Source organism: Bos indicus, chromosome 18 (genome assembly GCF_029378745.1).
Source record: "Bos indicus isolate NIAB-ARS_2022 breed Sahiwal x Tharparkar chromosome 18, NIAB-ARS_B.indTharparkar_mat_pri_1.0, whole genome shotgun sequence".
Lineage (NCBI taxonomy): Eukaryota > Metazoa > Chordata > Mammalia > Artiodactyla > Bovidae > Bos > Bos indicus.
In genome coordinates, this window is record NC_091777.1 from 9172747 (window position 1) to 9187543 (window position 14797).

Below are 14797 nucleotides of genomic sequence, written 5' to 3' on the forward strand. Positions count from 1 at the left end.
ATTAGTCACGTAGTCATGTCTGACTCATTGTGACCCCAGGGACTGTAGCCTGCCAGGCTCCTCTGTCCATGGAATTCCCCAGGCAAGAATACTGAAGTCGGTTGCCATCCCCTTCTTCAGGGGATCTTCCCGACCCAGGGATCAAACCCAGGTCTCCCACATTGCAGGCAGATTCTTTACCATCTGAGCCACCAGGGAAGCCTTGGTCAGACAAGTTAACTCAGACTAAGTTAACTTCATGAAATACAAAATAAAAGACTCATATTTCACTAAAAACAATCCCACCACCATCTTAATGTTGCAATTTATATATTATATATTAAATTATATATTAAAAGTACTCACTACATCTTACTTTATGCTCAGAACAAACCCTGTGAGGTGGGTAAGTGGGTTAATGTGCCAGATACTCAGTCACTCAGTCGTGTCTGTTTGCAACCCCATGGACTGTAGCCTGCCAGGCTCCTCTGTCCATGGGATTCTCCAGGCAAGAATACTGGAGTGAGTTGCTATTTCCTACTCCAAGGGATCTTCCCGACCCAGGGATTGAACCTGTGTCTCTTGTGTCCCCTGTATTGGCAGGCAGATTCTTTACCATTGTGCCACTTGAAAAGCCCAAAGGTGGGTTAATAGAAAGGGCAAATACATTCCTATTTCCCAAGGCAGGCAACTGAGGCCCTACAGAGGCTGCAGTTACTTGGTTAAAAGACCATACAAGATATTCATGGTGGCAGATCCTCTGGTATCAAGTTAAGCACTTTTTCCAACATGCCCAGGCAAGATGCACCAGGGCCTCTTCATCCAGCACCCTCCTCCTACAAATACTCTCAGACCAGATCTAACACGACTTTCCACAGCCATCTGTCCTTACAGCCTAGGAATGCTGTCCTTTCTGTAGCTGGAATCAGAGAATGGGTGAAGACTGTCTTCTCTGCACTTCGGTCCCCATGTGACAGTACAACTTGAATGTCTGCCACAGCAATCCCCGTGGGAGCCCGGACAATGCCACCATTGTTCAGAACATTCTTCACTGGAAGAGGCCTTCAGAGAACGGAAATTCTCCCCAGAAGAAAACCAGTCTATTAGTTGAGAGTTATGTTTTATTTTTTAATTGCAAATGGTATCATTAGCTTGAATATTCTCATCAATCATCAGATTTTTAGCTGTTTCCCAGATTTCAATCTCTCCTTGGAGACCACAACTTTATCAACACTGAATATATTTAAGCACACTTGTTACAGACTCTGAGGGCACGTCACAAAGGTATTCCAGAAAGGTCAGTAGCAACAGCACCCTCTGAACAGAATACCCTGAGGAAGAAAACCCTCATAAGGAATGTGTAATAATAATATTAATAAAAATAATGGCTTGTAAGTGTGGTGAGTGGCACTTTATATACCTGATCCAATTTAACCCTCTAAAGAATCCTGGGAGGTAAGATAAAGGTCTATTCATTTCAATATCAAACATTACCATGTGGTCACACAGGTATAATACCTTTATGTCATGAAGGGCAAAAACTCATTCCTAGAACATACACTGTGACTAGCAACCGCCTCCCCTGCAAAAGTGACCATCTCCTCAGAGGCTTGGGCTGCGGGGAAGTAGCTCAACTTGTTGTTTTTCACACAAGTGCAAGCCTGTTAGCATTTTGCCATTCCCATATCAGTGTTTCAACCTCTGTGAAGTCAATGCAAAACGTATGGAATGAAGATAAGTACATTTTTGGCTTCTGAGAAATTCAAGTAAGACATTTCCCATCTGAGGGAGTTTAGCTCTATGGGTTTTGGAATGACGTCTACTGTCCATGTCTGAAGGAGGAAGACCCAAGGATCCGAATCTCAAACTTATCCTGGTTTCTGTTTTCTCCCTTCAGGATCTGTGCAAGGAGGTAGGAAATGAAGACTTAATCCAAGAATCAATTTTTTTTTTTTTTTGGCTGTGCTGTGTAGCACATGGGATCTTAATTCTACAACCAGAGATCGAACCCATACCTCCTGCGCTGAAAACTCAGAGTCTTAACCACTGGACAGCCAGGGCGAAGTCCCCCAAGAATCTATTCTTAAGTAGCGACTTGAAGATCCAAAGGTTGACATCAGGTATCTATTCTCTATTTTTAAAACGTGTGTTTCATGAAAACCACCTCAGTATATATAACAACTTCAGTGGTGTACTGTACCACCTCAGTACAGCTCCTCCTTCACATCGACAGGATCACGGAAGGCAGCAGCCACACGAGAACCACTGTAACCACGAGTAAGATCACCAGCCCATCCCAAACAAGACACTTGGAGTCACAACTCCCAGGACGTCTGCCGTGACCATGGGCTTTAAACCACTCGACTGCCTCCTGGAGGTCAAACGGCTGAGCCTCATACCCCAGCTCCTTCCTGGCTTTCTCCAGGCTAAAGTAATGTGTGACGCCAGTTTTGTAAACTTCGGTGCGGGTGAGGAAGGGCTGGAAGTTGTAGAGTCGCCCCAAGATGAAGTGGGTCATCTCTGTCAGGAAAGCGAAGCAATAGATGAGGGTCAGGGGCAGGCGGGTGGACGGGAACTTGTAGCCCAGGCCCTCAACCAGAGGCCGGAAGAACTCAAAGTTGTTCACAGGCCTGCCGTCTGAGATGAAGTAGGGCTGCCCAGCAGCAATGTGGCCCTTGTTGGCTTTCAGGGCCTCTGAGGCCAGGATGTGAGCCTGCACCAAGTTGTCCACGTGGACAAATTCCACCAGACTCTTGGGGTCTCCATACACAAACCTGAACAGGCCCTTCTCTATGTAGCTCACTATCCTGGGGAGGTGCCTCTGTTCTCCAGGCCCGTAGATGCCAGCTGGCCTCAGGGCACAGGTGCTCAAGACCCCACCACCCCTCTCCAGGGCTGTACCATTGGCTGACAGCACCTTCTTCTCAGCGATAGATTTGGTCCGAGAGTAGTGATCAGGATGGAGGTGAAGGGGCAGGTAAGGCAGAGATTCGTCTCCATTTCTGATGACCTGCCCTCCGAAGATGACATTGAAAGTGCTCGTGTACACTAACCTCGGCACCCCTCTCCTCCTGCATGCCTGGAGGATGTTGTCTGTGCCCCCCACGTTGATTTCTTCAATCAGGCTTCGATTCAGTTGCTCGCGCCCTGACATACCGTAAGATGCGATATGGAACACACAAGCCACGTCGACACCCTGGAAGGCGTTCTCTATGTCAGAGAGACAGCGGATATCTCCTAGTATAAACCGGATGCCTTCTGGAATGGTCTGGGCAGGGTGGCTGATGTCAAACAGAATCACATGGACTCCCAGAAGGTTCAGAGCACAGCCAAGGCTGCAAGAAGAAAGAGTAAAAGTTAGATCAAATCACTATTAAGCTATGCCTTGGAAAAGTACGGCTCAGGCAGTGAAGGGTCTGCCTGCAGTGTGGGAGACCTGGGTTTGATCCCTGGGTTGGGAAGATCCCCTGGAGAAGGAAATGGCAACCCACTCCAGTACTCTTGCCTGGAAAATTCCATAGACTGAGGAGCCTGGTAGGCTACAGTCCATGGGTTCACAAAGAGTCGGACATGACTGAGCGACTTCACTTTCTCTCTTTCTTTGGAAAAGTATATAATTTTCCCAGTCTTCTTGGCTTATCCTGTGAGTTCCTCACTTTACACATTCATTGGTACAAGTTTTACTTATGCAAATATTAAAAAACGAGCATCTTCACATTTATTTAAATTACAGTGAGAGAGGCTTTATCTTCAAAGATGGTGGTGTCCACATATTACATTCCCCCAGCCCCCCGTTCCAGGCATGCATGCATGCTAGGTCACTTCAGTCGTGCCTGACTCTTTGTGACCCCATGGAATGTAGCCCACCAGGCTCCTCGGTCCATGGGATTCTCCAGGCAAGAATACTGGAGTGGGTTGCCATGCCCTCCTCCAAGGAATCTTCCTGACCCAGGGGTCGAACCTGCATCTCCTGCAGCTCCCTGTATTGCAGGCAGATTCTTTACCACTGAGCCACCAGAAAACCCCTCCTCCCCCCATTCTAGCACTCACCATCTATTCTTCAGAATATTTATGAATGATAATGTAACTGTGAAAGAATAGCCATTATTTTAAATTGTTTGTGATATGATTATCTCCCAACCCCGATTCAATGGCTTTATAAAGAATTTTTCTTCAAGTGGAATGTATCTATAGTTCTCAATTTCCTAATCTGAGCAGTGGGCAGCATGGTTCATTCCTGGTCTACACTGTACCAATGAGTAAGAGTCTACACTGCATTAATGTAGGTTGAAAGCTATACTTTTCCCAGCAACTACCAGTAAAATACTTGCATGGACATATTTTACAGATGCACTGACCGGAAACCAAAATAGCCACCTCCTCCTGTAATGAGGACTGTTTCCTTCGGAGATTTGTGGGAATCCATATGTGGCAGTCAAAGATAACTGGGCCTATGAAGAAAGTAGGATGCACCACTGTTACTAACCCAACTGCAGAAGCGATGGTCCCCTACTTGGGGTTAATAGACACAAAAAGGCAGTGTGCTCCAGCAGAAAGAAAAGCTAAGACCTGGGTTCCCGTCATGGCTTTGGGACATTAGCTGACTCCTGCCCACCCACCTCATCACTTCTTGGGCTGCACAACATTTCTGCCCGTGTGTCAGCAGGAACAGTACTAATCTGCTCTGACTGCCTGGCAAGGTCAGTGTGAAGGTTAAATAAGATAATGTAGCTGGGAGAGCTTTGAAAAACCACAAAGCACTCTCCAAATAGAAAGCATTATTCTTAATCCGTGGAAAACACTAGAGGCTTTTTGAAAAGAAGTTGTTCGAATTTGGTACAGAGGGTCATTTTCCGCATCCTCCCACCCCCTCTGAAAAATCAAGGACAGAACTCTGAAGCAAATTTCCAACATCTTTTGTTTAAGACAGCACACTGCAGCATAGTGTAATACAGGCTTTTATGTAAAAAAAAAAAAAAGTAGAAAAAGAAGGGAAGGACAAAAAGGTCCTTTATGTAGCAAACCATATTCACCCACCCAGGAAATCTTCTAAGTACTGTGTGTGCTCAATGCCTTTGGGAACCTTGCTTCCCCCTCCCTCCGCATCTATGCTAAAATTATATTCTAATTATTATTTTCTCAAGGCTCCAAGACACCTTTCTTTCAAAAACAAGACAAAACAAGCAAAAAGTGGGCCACTCAACTCTTTCCGCTTAAGAAGAAATGGAACAGGAAGCTCGCAGGTCCTCAAATGCATTTAAACACACACACACACACACACACGCACACACACCTTCTCTCATTCAGTCAAGTAAGTGGAGACAACTGAGAAGCGTGGTTAGTTAGGGAGACTGCAAGCAACCAAAGGTGCTACCATTTGGACAGGTTCATCCGAGCTGTTGCTGCATTAAACATCAGAGCTAAAAATAAGCTCGCAGGATTCTGGAGACCGAACGGGAACATGTATAAAAACTGCCTGATGTAGTGTAGGTGCTCCATGGATAGCACTTCTTGAATTTCTTTTCTTCGAGTTCCACAGTCTAAGGATTCAATTTTTCTCTTACATTCCCACACATCATGATAAGGTCTCTCAGAAGTACAGGATTACACAAAGCTTGTCAGATTCTTCTGGATAACTCTACTAAGAAGCTTTGATCACCAGCAAAGCTAATCAGATCATTCGTGCAGAGATCAGTTGGTGTAACAGCTGAAGACAAGATTCAGCAAGTGACTGTCTCCGTGGCTTGAGGGTAAGAAAATTAGGAAAACTGAGCAAAATGATGTGAAGGATGGCTGGAGTCCCAAGGTCTGACTAAGCAGTTGCCATTGTTGTGCTTACAGGAAAATCCATCACGAATGAATGCCCGGCATCCTCTTAATATGCGACTTTATGTTTCTATTATTTTCTGAGTGCAGGACGCTCCCATTCGGATTTGGACTAGCCAGCCATAAAACTTGCTGCGGTCCATTCTGTCGCTTAACATGATCACATGACTTTGTTATCACTGATGCTGCTTCCAGACACAGAAGGGTGTCAGTCAGTGACACTTCAGCCCAGACTTCTTACTGTCACCACCATGACCTGGTGGCAACCTCCTTCTCTGACTTCCTCTCACTCTTTTGTTGGGACTCTACTCCGCGCTCCAGCCCCCTGAACTTCTCCCTTCTCTTGATAATGCCAAGCTCATCTGTGCTGAGGCCTACGCGCACTCCTTGCTTCACCTCTGTGTGAACCGCTGCCAAGCCAGATGCCTGCCAGGCTGCGTCTTTCTCAATATTTAGGTCTGCTCAAGTGCTCGATGCACAGGGTAGTTTCTGAAGAACTCTCCCTTATCTGAACACTGCTTTGTTTTCTTCATGGCATATTACCTAAATGTATTTGTTTCCTTTCTGACTACTGATCTCCTTCCAGCAGAATCTGGGTGCCATGAGAACCGAAACCTTCAGCCTTTCTCACTGGCATGTCCCCACCAGACAACCTCGGATGCAGAGGATGCCCATCAAGTATCTGCAGAATTCATGGATGATTTGGAACATGGTGAAATACACCCAATTTAGTAAAATGATGATGGGCACAAATTATGCAGGGCCCGGCCGTGTCCAAGAGTTGTCGCTGTGTATGCCAATCAGTGCTGCCATTTTCATTTAACTTAGCTCCTAAAAAGGAAAGTTCTGGCATGAAAATGACATAAAGCAAAATGTGACAGAATTCCTGCATTCCGGAGCGTATGCTAGAGGAGACAGGCTTCTGCAAATTAAAGTAAAAGGCAAAATGGAGAAACCAAGATTCCTTCAGGGGAGCCTGCACTCTATTCTGCAGACAACAGAGTCTTTGCAGGTGTCCACGACGGCGGGCTCACTTCAGTCCTTGTCAAAGATTAAGCTTTACCTGGAGGAGGGAGAGACTGGAGGTTGGCAGGAGTCTAGGTGAGGGGTGATGAAGGGGCAGGGCCAGTGTGCTCAGCTGAGATCACCATGAGGCAGGGGCAGCAGGTGAAGTCTAAGGACGGTGACGCCCTTAAGCAAAACCGCACTTACAGGTTTTAGAACTGTTCTGTTTGGTTACAGGGTTTTCATTAAGAGGATGCCAGAGGGGGGAAAAAAAAGGTTAAGATATTTTTCTATCTCCACAAGAATTCCCCGATAAGGAAATCAGAAAATGGACAAGGCTTCAAAGAGCCCAGCTAAGAATTTTCCAACAGAAATTCTTCGCAGGGACTTCCCTGGTGGTTCAGTGGTTCAGACTCCATGCTCCCACTGTGGATGACTCGGGTTCGATCCCTGATCAGGGAACTAGATCCCACATGCCACAACTAAGAGTTTGCATGCTGCAACTAAAGACCCTGCAGTGAAAGTAAGTGAATAAATAAATATTTTTTAGGAAAGGAAAAAGAAAAAAGAAATTCTTCCAAATCTCTTCTTGTCCTTTTTTAAAAAAGTTTTTATTTTATATTGGAGTATAGCCAGTTAACAACACTGTGATGGTTTCAAGTGCACAGCAAAGTCACTCAGCCATCCACAGACACGTACGTGTTCTTCTCCAAACTCCCCTCCCATCCAGGCTGCCACATAACATTGAGCAGAGTTCTCTGTGCTATATGGTAGGTCCTTGTTGGTTATCCATTTCAAATACAGCAGTGTGTATCAATGTCCTTTGTTTTTAAAATTGCACATTCCCATCCAGTCATAAGACTGCAGGCCAATCCTGGCTCAAGTGCACACTAATCACACCAGGAATGTACAAATTCAAACTATTAATGCTTCCGAGTACCTGTCAGGCCTATTCACGCTATTCCTCATTACCTTCCAACTAATTCCAGAATTATCTGGGGCAAGAACCTGTGTAATTGACTTGAACTGGAGGGTCAGAGGAGTGGTGACGAGTAAGGAAAGATTAATAAGTTAGCAAGACAAATGGCAATGAGAGAAGCCTATCCACCCGGCTGGTGAAACCTTCATAGATGACCAGCCATTAGTGCTGCCACCCAGAAGCCACCTCCTCCTTTTCCAGCTGCCTGCACTGGTGAGCACAGAAAAATCGGAGCAAACACATTTCGCAGGAAACCAAAAGAAATTCCCATGAACACTAAGCCATAAGGGAGAAAAGAGGGTCTGCGTGGTTTTCCTTCAAACAGCTGCCTGAGTTTTTATATTTCTTTACTAGTTTCCATCTGATTCTTTCCAGGGCTGGGCACTCAGACCACTGTTTATAATCTCAATTGCTTTAAGGCTCTTCCAAAATGTGGCTTTGTTCAGTAATTGCTTCCTTCTGGGTTGGGGGGGAGGGTCACATTTAATCTGAGGAGTCATTTTAGCTGATACAGGTTATGGTTAAGTACACGATCCGAAAAAAAAAACCAGGAATCTTAATTATAAACAAGAAAAAATGAAATTTAAAGTTAGCCTGACCCCTTGATAATACTAAGATAGAACGAGGGTAATAAGGTTGACATCTCACAGGGAAGTCATGAGAAGAAACTCATAAAAATGACTAGGAGTACTTCAGATTTACAAAGACCTAATTAAATGCGAAGGATCAGTAATAAGAACCTCAGCTTATGCACACAGTTCTTCATCCCCAGGGTTCAAGAGCATGATGCTACTGACCCTCTGGTATTAAAATGCAACATACAAATCTAGGCACTACTGGAGTATGGCGAGCAGAACTGAAGACAGCTTTCATAAAGATAAAAATTTACTGTATTTACTTTAAAGGAAGATAAAAATATATCCAGGTAGTTTAACCCTATGATGGCGTGTTTTAAATTACTGCCAGGTACTGAATGGGGGCAAAATTAACTGTGTTCTTACTGTACTGAGACCAGGAAAGCGTATTGAGGCTAGAAGGTTTAGAAACGGTGCTGCTCAAATTCCATACATGATCTGAAAGTTATCTGTGTTTAATACAAAGCAGTCAGAGCCATAATGATGAACAAGTAGTTACAGACAATAAGGAGAGTCACCCTGATACAGGTAAAAGGGAAGTGAGGTGTAAAACCTAAAAGGCCAAACACATCTGCGAAGAAAATTAACCGCACAGCATTAAGGGGAAAGTTGACACAATCATGCCAAACAGGGGTATTTGTGCAGTTTTGAGTTTTACTGGCAGTGGCAGGGAAGTTAATTCTATCCCTGATCTTCTTGTCCAGCTATCCACTCAAACTCCTTTTGCCTAGATATTTGTTGCACAAAAGATCCTTGCAGTCTTGCAGTTATTCCTGATACTTATGATATAAGTTAATCACAAAGTTTTATAATCGGTATTTTCCAACTGCTTCCCAAACTATCCATATTAACTCCATGCAAACCTAAGCCATTTCTCTAAGAATGTCAGCAGGAATGAGGAATATTTGACAGATCCTAGACCTGGTCCATTATATGTATTACTGCGGGCAGGAATCCCTTAGAAGAAAGTGAGTGGCCATCATGGTCAACAAAAGAGTCCGAAATGCAGTACTTGGATACAATCTCAAAAACGACAGAATGATCTCTGTTTGTTTCCAAGGCAAACCATTCAATATCACAGTAATCCAAGTCTATGCCCCAACCAGTAACGCTGAAGAAGCTGAAGTTGAATGGTTCTATGAAGACCTACAAGACCTTTTAGAACTAACACCCACAAAAGATGTTCTTTTCATTATAGGGTACTGGAATGCAAAAGTAGGAAGTCAAGAAACACCTGGAGTAACAGGCAAATATGGCCTTGGAATACAGAATGAAGCAGGGCAAAGGCTAATAGAGTTTTGCCAAGAGAACGCACTGGTCATAGCAAACACCCTCTTCCAACAACACAAGAGAAGACTCTACACATAGACATCACCAGATGGTCAACACCGAAATCAGACTGATCATATTCTTTGCAGCCAAAGATGGAGAAGCTCTATACGGTCAGCAAAAACAAGACTGGGAGCTGACTGTGGTTCAGATCATGAACTCCTTATTGCCAAATTCAGACTGAAATTGAAGAAAGTAGGGAAAACCACTAGACCATTCAGGTATGACCTAAATCAAATCCCTTATGATTATACAGTGGAAGTGAGAAATAGATTTAAGGACCTAGATCTGATAGATAGAGTACCTGATGAACTATGGACGGAGGTTCATGACACTGTACAGGAGACAGGGATCAAGACCATCCCCACGGAAAAGAAATGCAAAAAAGGAAAAATGGCTGTCTGAGGAGGCCTTACAAATAGCTGTGAAAAGAAGAGAAGCGAAAAGCAAAGGAGAAAAGGAAAGATATAAGCATCTGAATGCAGAGTTCCAAAGAATAGCAAGAAGAGATAAGAAAGCCTTCCTCAGCAATCAATGCAAAGAAATAGAGGAAAACAACAGAATGGGAAAGACTAGAGATCTCTTCAAGAAAATTAGAGATACCAAGGGAACATTTCATGCAAAGATGGGCTTGATAAAGGACAGAAATGGTATGGACCTAACAGAAGCAGAAGATATTAAGAAGAGGTGGCAGGAATACACAAACGAACTGTATAAAAAAGACCTTCATGACCAAGATAATCACGATGGTGTGATCACTCACCTAGAGCCAGACATGTGACTTGTGAAGTCAACTGGGCCTTAGAAAGCATCACTATGAACAAAGCTAGTGGAGGTGATGGAATTCCAGTTGAGCTACTTCAAATCCTGAAAGATGATGCTGTGAAAGTGCTGTACTCAATATGCCAGCAAATTTGGAAAACTCAGCAGTGGCCACAGGACTGGAAAAGGTCAGTTTTCATTCCAATCCCAAAGAAAGGCAATGCCAAAGAATGCTCAAACTACCACACAATTGCACTCATCTCACACGCTAGCAAAGTAATGCTCAAAATTCTCCAAGCCAGGCTTCAGCAATACGTGAACCGTGAACTTCCAGATGTTCAAGCTGGTTTTAGAAAAGGCAGAGGAACCAGAGATCAAATTGCCAACATCCACTGGATTATCAAAAAAGCAAGAGAGTTCCAGAAAAACATCTATTTCTGCTTTATTGACTATGCCAAAGCCTTTGACTGTGTGGATCACAATAAACTGTGGAAAATTCTGAAAGAGATGGGAATACCAGACCACCTGACCTGCCTCTTGAGAAACCTATATGCAGGTCAGGAAGCAACAGTTAGAACTGGACATGGAACAACAGACTGGTTCCAAATAGGAAAAGGAGTACATCAAGGCTGTATATTGATACCCTGCTTATTTAACTTCTGTGCAGAGTACATCATGAGAAATGCTGGACTGGAAGAAGCACAAGCTGGAATCAAGATTGCCGGGAGAAATATCAATAAACTCAGATATGCAGATATGCAGATGACACCACCCTTATGGCAGAAAGTGAAGAGGAACTAAAAAGCCTCTTGAGGAAAGTGAAAGAGGAGAGTGAAAAAGTTGGCTTAAAGCTCAACATTCAGAAAATGAAGATCATGGCATCTGCCCATCACTTCATGGGAAATAGATGGGGAAACAGTGTCAGACTTTATTTTGGGGGGCTCCAAAATCACTGCAGATGGTGATTGCAGCCATGAAATTAAAAGATGCTTACTCCTTGGAAGGAAAGTTATGACCAACCTAGATAGCATATTGAAAAGCAGAGACATTACTTTGCCAACGAAGGTCCGTCTAGTCAAGGCTATGGTTTTTCCAGTGGTCATGTATGGATGTGAGAGTTGGACTGTGAAGAAAACTGAGTGCCAAAGAATTGATACTTTTGAACTGTTGTATTGGAGAAGACTCTTTCGAGTCCCTTGGACTGCAAGGAGATCCAACCAGTCCATTCTCAAGGAGATCAGTCCTGGGTGTTCTTTGGAAGGAATGATGCTAAAGCTGAAACTCCAGTACTGTGGCCACCTCACGTGAAGAGTTGACTCATTGAAAAGACTCTGATGCTGGGAGGGATTGGGATAGCAGGAGAAGGGGACGACAGAGGATGAGATGGCTGGATGGCATCACCGACTCGATGGACATGAGTTTGAATGAACTCCGGGAGTTGGTGATGGACAGGGAGGCCTGGTGTGCTGCAATTCCTGGGGTTGCAGAGTCAGACACGACTGAGCGACTGAACTGAACTGGACAGCAGGGGGCTGTATCTACTGGCACCCAGATGCATCTGATTCTACAGCCTACACCTCACCCACATCAAGCACTCAGGGCTGTGCAGAGTCCCTGACCTGAAGCAGCCAAGTCTATGGTGACCTGAGTCCCATGGGGGCTTTCACAGCTAACACATTCTGCAATGTCAAATGGGCGCTTCCAATTTCCAGAAGGGCAGGCAGGAGGTGCCCCGTCCCCTCCCAAGAGGCAAGAGGTAGTGGGGAGGCAGGGTTAAGCTTTTTAGGTTATAAATCAGAAACTCTGAGTCCTAGACTTGGTTCTCCCATCAATTCCCTGTGTGACCCTGGGAAAGTCACTGAACCTCTCGGATCCTGTTTCCTTCTTGCTAAAAGGAAAATAGCAACTATGTCGGCGTTTAGTATTATGGGCAAGGGGCTTAAGGTTTACCACGGAAGCCTCAGAACAGTCTTCTGAGGTAATTATTATCCTCAGCTTTTCTGATATGAGAAAAAGACTCAGAGGTCAAGAACCTTGCCTATATATATATATATCTCTCTCTCTCCAAAGTAAGGAAATCACTATCTCCAAAAGGTATCTGCACCCCCATATTCACTGCAGCATTATTCAAATTGCTGAGTCATGGAAACAACCTAAGTGCCCATTAAAGGATGAATGGATAAGGAAAATGTGATGTATACACACACAAACACACACACAGTGGAATACTATTCAGCCACTCAAAAAGGGAAGGAAATCCTACCATTAGTGACAGTACCAATTGACCTTGAGGGCATTATGCTAAGTGAAATAAGTCACAGACAAATACTGGGGTGATCCCGATTACACGGAGACTCTAAAAGAGCTGATCTCATAGAAACAAAGAGTAGGACGGCGGTTGCCAGGGGGTGGGGGATGCGGGAAATGAGGAGATGCTGGTCAAAGGGTATAAGCTTCTAGTTACAAGACATAATTGAGTTCTGGGGATCAAATGCACAGCATGGGGGCCATATGTAATATTACCGTATTACAGGCTTGAAAGCTGCTGGGCGAGTAGATCTTTTTTCCCCCTCCCCACTTTGGGACCCCGCAGCTCCCAAGGCCGAACCGCCCAGGGTGAGCCAGGCCCCGCCTTGCTGGCCCAGACGCCAACTCCATGCAGATCTGATCTCAAGACCTCCACCTGGATGCCGCCATCTTCCCGCGTGCCAGGCGAGAGTAGATCTTTCAAGTGTTGACCACACACAAAGAAAAGTATCATAATTCTGTGAGGTGATAGAGATGTTAACTGACCTCACTGTGCTTATCATTTCACAATATATATGCGTATCAGGTCACCAAGTTGTGCATCTTAAAATCACACAACGCCGCACGTCATTTTTACCCTAGTCAAGTTGAAAGGAAAAGCATCTAAAACAAACAAAACAAAAAACTGGCCCACAAATTATGCAGGTGACAGAGGCTGAGTTGGAGCAAGGACTTGAAGACAGATCAGAGTAGGAGGACCCAGCTGGGTTGGGAACAACGCAGTGTCATTCGCTTACCACCTTCATAGTTTCCGTCACACCTGCTATCTCTGATACTTTGTTGCTGCTTAGTTGCTAAATGGTGTGTGGCTCTTTGCGACCCCATGGACTGTAGCCCGCCAGGCTCCTCTGTCCATGGTATTTTCCAGACAAGATTACTGGTGTGGGTTGCCATTTCCTACTCTGGGGGCTCTTTCTGGCCCAGGGATCGAACTCGTGTCTTTTGCATTAGCAGGCAGATTCTTTACCACTGAGCTACCAGAGCAGCCCTATCTCTGGTACTAGTACTTACTGTTTTATTTAAAACTCCTTATCTTTTAGCAATAAATACCTTCATTTTAAATGGGAACCTTACACGGCCACTTAAATGGAAAACCAGAATCATCTGTCATCAAGACAAAGTAATCTTTCCCCCACAAAGTGCGATTATAATAAAAAAAAAATGTAAATGGAGTCTAGCTTGACACAGATGCCTGTTGAAAGTTCTGAGCTTGGGGCCTGCCATCTTTTTCAAAAAGAAGACGAAAACCAGAAGCTAGCCGGTGCTTGAGACCTTCGCAACGATCCTAGAAAGAGACGCTGAGCCCCGCTGCTTGGAATCCGAGGGGAAGTGGGGTGAACTCAGGTCGGCCATCACTCACGACCGCGCCCCGTACCAGCGGCCACGGGGCTCGTCCCACCTGGGCCGCCACGACAAGCAGGTAGCGGCCGACAAGGTCGTCCTCCGCAGGACCCCGACGCGCGTGCAAGCCCAGGCGTCCCCGCCAGGGTCACACAGGGAATTGATGGGAGAACCAAGTCTAGGACTCAGTCTAGGACCCGCGCCTGGGTCCCGGCGGAGGGGCGACCCTCCCTACCCGGGGCCACTCACAGAGACAGAAGACCACGGCGACGCCGGGATTGCGCGAGGTGGGGCGACTCAGGCCCCTCCCTCTCCCCACCGCCACCCCCGCTCTGCGCCTGAGCCGTCGGACCAGCCTCCTGGAGCCACTTCCGGCCTCTCTAGGATGCTCGGAGGTCTCGGCATCTCTATGGTATGCAGGTTTCTCCCACCATCACCTGTGCGACGGTGTGGCGTTCACTTCACGCATCTTCCCGAAGTGCCCAAACCGTGTGTTCCAGCTTCGCGGGAGCCCTTTCAGGGCATATCGGTTATGAAAAGTGAAGTGGTGAAAGTGAAGTCGCTCAGTTGTGTCCGACTCTTTGCGACCCCATGGACTGTAGCCTATCAGGCTCCTCCGTCCATGGGATTTTCC

General features: G+C 45.4%; 1 protein-coding gene across 3 annotated transcripts; it reads right to left on the minus strand.

The window, feature by feature from the left end:
• Positions 1 to 1086: 1086 nt before the first annotated feature.
• SDR42E1 (short chain dehydrogenase/reductase family 42E, member 1) lies at positions 1087 to 14526 on the minus strand. 3 transcript variants are annotated; one of them, XM_070770370.1, is made up of 3 exons: positions 14413 to 14526; positions 4338 to 4430; positions 1087 to 3314 (listed from the first exon to the last, which is right to left on the minus strand). In XM_070770370.1, exons 2-3 carry the CDS (start codon positions 4403 to 4405, stop codon positions 2201 to 2203), a joined length of 1182 nt encoding a protein of 393 aa, XP_070626471.1. In that variant the 5' UTR covers positions 4406 to 4430; positions 14413 to 14526; the 3' UTR covers positions 1087 to 2200. The 3 variants fall into 3 exon arrangements, with proteins under 3 accessions (XP_070626471.1, XP_070626473.1, XP_070626472.1); XM_070770372.1 differs by lacking the exon at positions 14413 to 14526 and adding an exon at positions 14095 to 14392; XM_070770371.1 differs by lacking the exon at positions 14413 to 14526 and adding an exon at positions 5354 to 10693.
• Positions 14527 to 14797: the final 271 nt, after the last annotated feature.